The sequence below is a fragment of the Adiantum capillus-veneris genome, chromosome 8, assembly GCF_014529385.1.
Source record: "Adiantum capillus-veneris isolate H3 chromosome 8, ASM1452938v2, whole genome shotgun sequence".
NCBI lineage: Eukaryota > Viridiplantae > Streptophyta > Polypodiopsida > Polypodiales > Pteridaceae > Adiantum > Adiantum capillus-veneris.
In genome coordinates, this window is record NC_140938.1 from 50477896 (window position 1) to 50486508 (window position 8613).

Genomic DNA, 8613 nt, shown 5'->3' on the forward strand with positions numbered 1-8613 from the left:
ATGCATTGAAGATTGGCTCTTAGTTGGATTTGCATCACAAAGCCAAGAGTTGTTGGTGTAGGCCTCCCTTCTCACAAGCTTGGAGTAGGTGATAAGCTTTCCATTAAATCTTGAGAAGGAGAGAGAGAGAGAGAGAGAGAGTCTTCTTGATTCACACATGAGCTAGTGTGGTGTGTGTGGATAATGACTTGCGAAAATCAGCCCCCCTCTCTCTCTTGGTCGACCCCTCTTGCTATTTGCTCATGCTACTAACCCATTGGACCTCTCCAGGACCTCTCCAGGCTTAGCAAATAGGATTTCAGGAGCATAAGTGATAGCCTTCTGACACATGTCCCCCCTTCCCCTTTTGTGAGAGATTTAGGTAATTAATTAATGCAACTAAACTCTCATTGGACCCCTTTGTCTCCTGGCCAATAGGAATCAGGCAAGCCATTGGGCTGCTGAATTCTCATTGGACCCCTTGGGAGACTGTCCAATAGTCTTCTAGAGAGCTTCTTATTGATTCTTTTATTTTTAAATTAATTAAACTAGATTTACTCTAGCCTAAGTCTCATTGGTCCACCTCCATGGCCATCCAATAGGATTTGAGTACACCTTGTGGGCATCTGGGCTAGGGAGCTGACATGTGTCCCTCTTTCCCTTTGTGTAAAGGAGTCTTGTGAGTGTGTGTGTGTGTGTGTGTGTGTGTGTGTGTTTCTCTCTCTCATCCCCTACTTGCAAGGCTCGCCCCCTCCTTTGTAGGATTTGTGAAGACCTTTTTTACACACACACAAAGCATCCAATTTTCCTAAGCTTAGCCATTGGACACAACCTTTGATTTTTGGTACGTTAGCATTTTGGAAGTCTTAATGGGCTGAACCTTAGGGTCTTTAAAGCCCATTGTTGCGCCTTGCTCTTCTGAAGATGGCCCATCCCTTTGGATCCTTATTTTCCCTGCTTTGGATCCCTATTGTGGCCGGTTTGCCAGCTTAACCAATATTCTAACTTTTTCTCCCCTAGCACTTTCCCATATTAAATGATGAGTTTAACATAAGAAAATCATTCAGGAGAATTAGATATTAGTTATTATGACAGGCCTCTCCATTGGGTGTGTGAGACAAGTGATCCGTCGTGACATGTCTTTTACCGGGTCTCACCAGAACGGTAAAATCAAACTCAAGAAGAATTAACAACCGTCATGTAATTCTTCCCGTGGAACAAGGTTTATTTACTAAATACAACAATGCTTGATGATGCACATAGAAAACAAACTTGTTGGCAAGAAGGTAGTAGCAAAGTTTTTTCACTGCGCAAATCATAGCTAAATCTTCTCGCAAGAAGGTAGTAGCAAAAATTTTTCACTGTCTTCACGCTCTATAGTAGTGTAGTTTCTCTCAACATCATTTAATTGACAACTTGCAAAGCTAATGGGGTAGTCCAATTTATGTTCTCCTAGTTGAGCTAGAACACACCCAATAGCAAAGTTTGATGCATGAATATGCACATGGAAAATTACATTCCAATCGGGCAATCATAGAATGGGAGTGTTTGTCAAGGCCTTTTTCAATGACTCATAAACGTGGTCACACTCCGCGGTCCAGTGGAACTCAATAAGAAGCTTGTACAATGGGCGAGCTATCTCGACAAAGTTTAAAATAAACCGCCGGTAATAACCAACATGGCCCATGAACCTTTGATAATTTGTAGGTGGTGGCAAATTGGAAATGGATTTAATTTTGCTCTCATTTGTGGAAATTCCATTTTTGGATACTATATGCCCTAAATGATTCCATGTTTAACCCAAAATTGACATTTGAAAGGGTTTAATGAGATGCGATACAATCTACACTTTTCGTAAACATGATAGATGTTCTTTCCAAGAGGAATAAACAAAAAGGCCATCTAAGAAAGCTTCGCAAAACTCAAATATTCTCTAAAACCAATGTTTATTAATCTTTGGAAGGTAGCAGGGGCATTGGTTAAGCCAAAATCCATAACACAAAATGTGAACACTCCAACTTTGGTTATAAAAGCAGTTTTAGCTTGGTCCTCTAGTGCAATTGTGATTTGATGGTAGCCAAAATACCCATCTAAAAAGCTATAAGCTTCCTTCCCTGCAACTATTTCAAGCACATGTTTCAAATATGGTAAGGGGTAATGGTCTCTCTTAGTGGTGGCATTGACCTTCATCATATCCACGCACACTCTGAGTTTCCCTTTTTTTTTTGGCACAATAACTATTGGAGACACCCATTCTCAGTACTCAATAGGGTATATGAATCCACATTTGACAAGCTTTTCAATCTCTTCTTGAACAATCTTTGCATACTTATGACTCATTGGGTAGGGTCGTTGCTGGGCTGGTTTAACCATGCTATTCATGGGAATTGTGTGTTGTACCATGGAAGGTGGAACACCTTTCGTATAATGATATGTCCAAGAAAACATATCCTTGAATTCCTTAAGAAGCTCCTTGAGTACATATTCCTCAGTCTCTGTCAGATCTTGGGCAATAAAAACAGGTTTGGACTCCTCACATGGGTCTGCTAACTCTATTTCCTTAACTATCGTTGGACCATCATAAACTCCATTACTTTCATCGATAAGTGTTCTTTGGGCCTTTGTATACACAACCTTACGCTCTTCCATGGTGTAGGATTTGAAATGCTCAGGTGCAGAATGTAAATCTATGGGATCTTGTTGTTCTGTGGACTGTGACTTCTCTTCCTCTTTCTTTTGTTGTTGAGCTAGCTCTTGATTTTTTCATCTCCTTACAATACGACCCAACTTTGGTTTCTCTGTAGCTTCTAGCTGTGCAATGTCAATGGTTTTGAACTGCACCACATGACGCTTTGAAGGTATTCACCCCAATTATCTACCAACTTTCAATGAGCATCACATGCCCCCATATAACTGAGCCATTCTGTGATAGATTTCTTTTCATTTATCCTAGCACGTACATTGGCTCGATATCGTCGCCTCTTATATCTCCTACTTCTCTTGTCTAATTTTCGATTATGGCCTTCCTCTAGTGAAGAGTCACTAGATGAATCGCTACTTGTGTCTTCTCCTCTCCTAGATAAATTGTCATCTAGGGTACCACTAGGCCTTGAATAGTTTGTCTCCGCATTTGCACCAAGATTTAACTCAGATTCTTCATCCCTAGAGTCAATTTCAATTGATGATTCTAATTGTGAATCGTGTGGGGTACAATTCTTTGAGATGTTATTGGTTCCAATGTTAGTCAAGCCTTCATCTATTAGGTCATCATAAGCTATATGCATTGCTCCTATCATATTTAAAGGCACGAGTGGTGGCATTTCATCCCCCTTAGGTGTTACCCAGGTCGTCCCTCTATTTTCCCAAGTATCTATGGTTGCTGCTAGGTGGCCCCAATCCACATTGTCAGACTCAATCATCCCAGGTAGAACATCCAATATAAGGGGAATCTTCCCCAACATCAGTGTCCTTTTTACACATGTAACAATATTGCAATAGGGCCGAGTGAATTGTGGTGTCAGATCTATGAACAATTATAAATCTATTTCCTAGAGGATGTGCGCGACCAGTTACAAGATCAACTCGAATGACAGAGTCTTCGAACTGCAAGTAGACATGGTTTTTAGACCAGTCATGCACCATTTTTGCTTCCCTCATGAAAGGACGTCCTAAGATCATCTCAGATGACATAGTGTGCTTGAAAAAATCCATAACAATGAACGTATGCCTTATTTTGTGTCCAAAGACCTTGATCTTGAGATCTTATAGCATCCCAATAGGTTTAACAATAGTCCCATTGGCCATCTTTACCACTATGTTTGTAGTCCCAAGGTGAGGTCTTTTGATAGTTTCCCATCAATTTTTAGTTACAATGCTAACCCCAACGCCACCATCAAGCATTCCCTTCACATTTATCCCTTGGTAGTGATTGGTATGGTCGCATTGGATTCATCGCTTTCAAATTATTGTCCCAACTTGTTAACATATATTTCAACAACAAAGTTCTCATCTAGGTTGGGTTGTGGATTTAAGTGTTCCTCCTCTATTGGCACCTCCCTAGCTCCATCCATCTGTGAAAATTGTGGTAGCCCGACTTTCTGTTCTCCATTGAGGAAAGCTCGAAGAGCTAAGAAGAGCTCGGGATCTCCATATAGTTTTAACATGATGGTGGCTCTAACTTCTGAAGCCATGAAATCCATCAATTTGGCAATATTTAACGGCACTTTTTAGGCTTCAATCCCCTTGACATGGGGAATTCTCTTGGAGAAATTTTTGCAAGAAGAAGAACTTCCTGAGGGAGAAACATTGGCAACAATCGGTCGTGGTAGTGATACCATAACCTCAAATTATGTAATTAGGGTGGATGGTGCATCTCTGAGATGACATCCTGAGGATCTTAAACCTACACTTCATGTGCTTGATGTGGTGATAAAGCGAGGAGAAAAGTAGTTGTTTGTGGCTCTGTAGTGCCGGCAAAACATCTCTCCTTCTTGCACTTCTTGGAGAAATGGCAAGGTCATCTAGCACCGTAAGTATAGCTCAGTTTCTCTTGTCCTAGCAATGCAATTCTTCATTGAGCCTTGAGCATTGAGCATGAGCTAATGTTAATCATGGCGTTTTGTGCCTTATTAAGTGTGATCATGTTAGTAAGCAGGGATGTTCTTGTTACAAGTACACATATGCGGAAGATTAGCATATGTCTCCCAAGCTGCCTGGATCTAGTCAATGACAGTTTGTGACAACATCTTGTTTGGAGAATTAATGGAAGAATTGCAATATAAGAGGGTGGTCCATGCTTGTGCACTATAATAAGAAGACATGAAGAGCTTTAGCCATGGTGATCCTACAGAGATTGGAGAGATGAACAAATTTAAGTGGCAGGTAAAAGTAGCGGATCCAGTCTACTGACATAATATGGCGGAAGGGCTCCCCTTTACACTTGTCGCAATCTACGACCTAAAGGCTAAAGTCCAAAAAAAAAAAAAAAAAAGCCCAATTGCATGCGATAAAGAGGGAGAGAGGGGGAGAGAGCCCACCCAAGGCAGCCGGCGGTACTAGTTGGCGATCGATAACCCCTACTGTCAGCCCATGTCACTTATAGACGAGGGCCCTCAAGCCTAATGTGTTTCGACTGTTCCTTGGCTGTCGATCTTATGATAGGGCCTCGACCGTAACAAGGCCATAGGGACTCCCACCAGGAAAGCAGAACGTTAGTAGCTTGCAGGTAGCCATTGAAGCTTTTAGACTCCTCCTGGGGAGTTTGTCAATACCCATCGCTTCATGCCCAGTGTGAAAATGGTTGCTAGCCGTCGTTCATTCAATCTGAGGAGAAAGGGAGGTCCCTTTCCTTCACGGTATGAGAGTGAGGATTTCGACAATTTGCAACACAAGGTCTGTAGGACACTTTCTTCATTGCAATGGTGGAGAGAGCTTGTCTCGTAAGCGCTTCTTGCATACCCTCCCCTCGGCAGCTCATAAGGAAGTTCTTTGCCTCTTGAATTTATCAGGTACAAATACTGGCCCTGCTCCTTATGTTTCTGTGTTGAAAGCCCTTGGATCTTACAAAGCCTTGCAAGAGGGCAAATGCATCCATCACCTCATTGTGTCAAGCGCGCTTGACCTTGATACGTTTGTTGTGGCATACCTTGTACGAATGTATGGTGCTTGTGGTGCTTTTGGTGATGCCTTTGCGCTCTTTTCTGAGATGCAGGAAAGGAGTGTGTTTTCTTTCAACTTTTTGATCCGTGCCTGTGCTCGCCACAGTGAAAATGAGAAGGTTCTCGTTCTTCTCCAGCAGATGATGCAAGAGGGCATTGTGCCCTCTAAGGTCACCTTTGTTAGTGTGTTTGATGCTTGTGCCAGCTTGACAGATTTTGATGCAGGACATAGAATGCATGCCCTCATTGTGAATGGGCACCTTGAGGTTGATGTTGTAGTAGGAACTGCTCTTGTGAACATGTATGGTAGCTATGGGAATATAGCAGGTGCATGGCTTTGCTTTCATAGGCTATCAGAGCGGGATGTGATTGCATGGACAGCTTTGATCTCTGCATTATCTCACCAGGCTTGTGGGAAAGAGGCCTTTTGTTCGTTTGAGGAGATGCTGCAAGAGAGCATATTGCCAAATGAAGTGACCTTTATCAGCTTGTGTGGTGCATGTGCCAACTATACAAATGTATCAAATGGTGAGCGTGTGCATGTCCGCGTCCAAAGTCTCAATGCAGAGGCAAATGTGGTTCTAGGAAATGCTCTAATTACTATGTACGGTAAATGTGGCGCTTTGAAACCTGCAGAAACTATCTTCAAAACAATGACAGATAGGAGTTTGTTTTCATGGACCGCCATAGTCTCAGCATACTCTCACCATGGGCTTTGTAAAGAAGCTTGTCAGCACTTTTTTCATATCCTTCAACTAGGGATACTACCAGATAATGTCTTATTTACCACTATTCTTGCAACATGCGCAAGCTCGTCACTACTGTCTGTTTGTAAGCACATGCATGTTATGGTTTTGATGCGCAATCCTGTGATGGACGCTGTAATTGGAACTGCGCTTGTCAATACTTATGGCAAGTGTCAGGATGTAAGGTCTGCAAAAGAAACTTTTGATTCATTTGCTGATCATAATGTTTATTCTTGGAATGCTTTAATTGTTGCGTTCACCCAAAAGACTGAGGATTTGTTAGTCGACAAGCTTTACAATCAAATGCAGGAGGAAGGGATATTACCCAACAAGGTTACTTTTGTCTGTATTTTTGATGCTTGTGGGAACAACCGATTCTCTTTCAAACGTGGTGTGCAGCTGCATGCATGCATTAATCAACAAGAGCTGGAAGTGCAAAACGCTCTTATTGACATGTATGGGAAAAATGGTAAACTTGAGGTTGCACAATCAATTTTTGATACCACAATCAAGAGAGATTCTATCACTTGGACAGTCCTCATTACTGCATATGTGCAGCACGGGCAGATGATGGAGGCCCTTTGTCTGTTTGCGAGATTGTGCAAAGAAGGGTTGCAGCCAGATGCGGCCACATTTGTCAGCATCTTGTCTGCATGTTATAGCAAGAGGGCCTTGGTTACGGGCCAGCAGATTCATGCCTTTATCTTTGAACGGAGCGTTGAGAGTGACACCATGGTTGGTACAGCCCTTGTGAGCATGTATGGAAGATGCGATAGCGTTGAGGACGCTCGCATGGTTTTTGATAGAATAAGTAGATGTAGTGAAATAGCGTGGAATGCAATGATTTCCATACATGAGCAGGCGGGGCAGGCGAAGGAGGCTCTTGATCTTTTCGGAAACATGCAGTATGATAGGGTTTCGCCAGATGATGTGACTTTTGTGACCATTTTATCTGCATGTATAGCTCAATTTGCCTTGGAAGAGGGTAGGATTGTGCATGCTTATATTATTGAGAGTGGGTGTGTAGTTGATGTCGTGCTAGCGTCGGCTATTGTAAACATATATGGAAAGTCTGGTAGCCTAGAGGATGCACACGGGGTTTTCTACAAGATACAAGATCGGAATGTGGTGACTTGGAACACGATGATTGCCTTGCATGCCCAGCATGGGCTAGCGTTAGAAGCTCTTGCTGTCTTCAGCCAAATGCAGGTAGCAGGGATGATACCGAACCACATCACCTTTGTCAATATTTTAGGGGCATGCAGTCACTGCGGCTTTTTGTATGAGGCTTGCTTTTATTTTGTTCTGATGGGACAAGGTTACATGCTCTTTCCTACCGTAGATATCTACGTGTGTCTCATTGACCTCTTTGGTAGAGCAGGTTGTTTGAATGAAGCCGAGGCAGTAGTGAAAGGCATGCCAGTGCTGCCATCATCTGTGACCTTCATGGCTTTACTTGGGGCTTGCAGGTATAGAGATGATGTTGAGCGAGGGACAAGTGCTACAAAGCATGCGTCTGAAATAGAGCCAGGCAATCTTGCTCCTTGTCTCGTGCTATCAAACCTTTATGCTGCAGTTGGCAGGATGGATAATGCAGCTTTGGTTATGAGCCTTTTTGTAGATGGCATAGTGGAGAGCGGATCATTTACAGACGAAGAGGATTTGCATGATATGTATTTGCAAGTGTAAGTGGTTAGCTCCAGCCTAGTTTGCTGCTTGTTATGACAATATGACATTGCATTATGTGCGCTTTGCTTAGGCTTATCAAAGTACTGAAAAGCCATGTGAGCAGTTAGTTGGGTGACGGTCCTTCATGATTATATAGGCACCCATAATGACAGATTTGTGAAGGTACCTTGTTATCTCTCCCCATGCCAAGGCCTTTGTTGCTGTGGTGCATTTCCAAACTAGCTCGCCAATTGTACCCCCAAGTTTCATGTTGGCATAAAGTTTGGTAGCAGAGCAATTTTTAAGATGGGGCTATCAAGTCTCTTTCCAGAGATCAGATTTCGGCGATATGAGTACACCATACTAGTACATGACCCTTAGCCTCTGGCAATGAAATATCACACATGCACATGCACACCTTGCTTCCTTCCTTATATGAGCTGTCTCCTTGTGTCACCCTTTCCAAACTCACTACCTTCTTGTAATGACTACATTCTGTCAAACTCAGTAAAGAATTCATTCACTGAATACACTTGAGGATTTCTTGAACTTTCCTGCGTGGT

At 42.6% G+C, this 8613-nt stretch overlaps 1 protein-coding gene across 2 annotated transcripts; it reads left to right on the plus strand.

Moving 5' to 3' along the window:
- The first annotated feature begins 5009 nt into the window (after positions 1-5009).
- Positions 5010-8382, plus strand: LOC147452118 (pentatricopeptide repeat-containing protein At4g13650-like). 2 transcript variants are annotated; one of them, XM_086517914.1, is made up of 2 exons: positions 5351-5486; positions 5690-8382. In XM_086517914.1, exon 2 carries the CDS (start codon positions 5777-5779, stop codon positions 8069-8071), a length of 2295 nt encoding a protein of 764 aa, XP_086374040.1. In that variant the 5' UTR covers positions 5351-5486; positions 5690-5776; the 3' UTR covers positions 8072-8382. The 2 variants fall into 2 exon arrangements, with proteins under 2 accessions (XP_086374039.1, XP_086374040.1); XM_086517913.1 differs by having other exon boundaries at positions 5010-8382.
- Positions 8383-8613: the final 231 nt, after the last annotated feature.

Bases quoted from the DNA above. Each gene is read 5' to 3' on its own strand.
- LOC147452118 (XM_086517913.1), top strand. From the start codon at position 5,336: ATGAGAGTGAGGATTTCGACAATTTGCAACACAAGGTCTGTAGGACAC.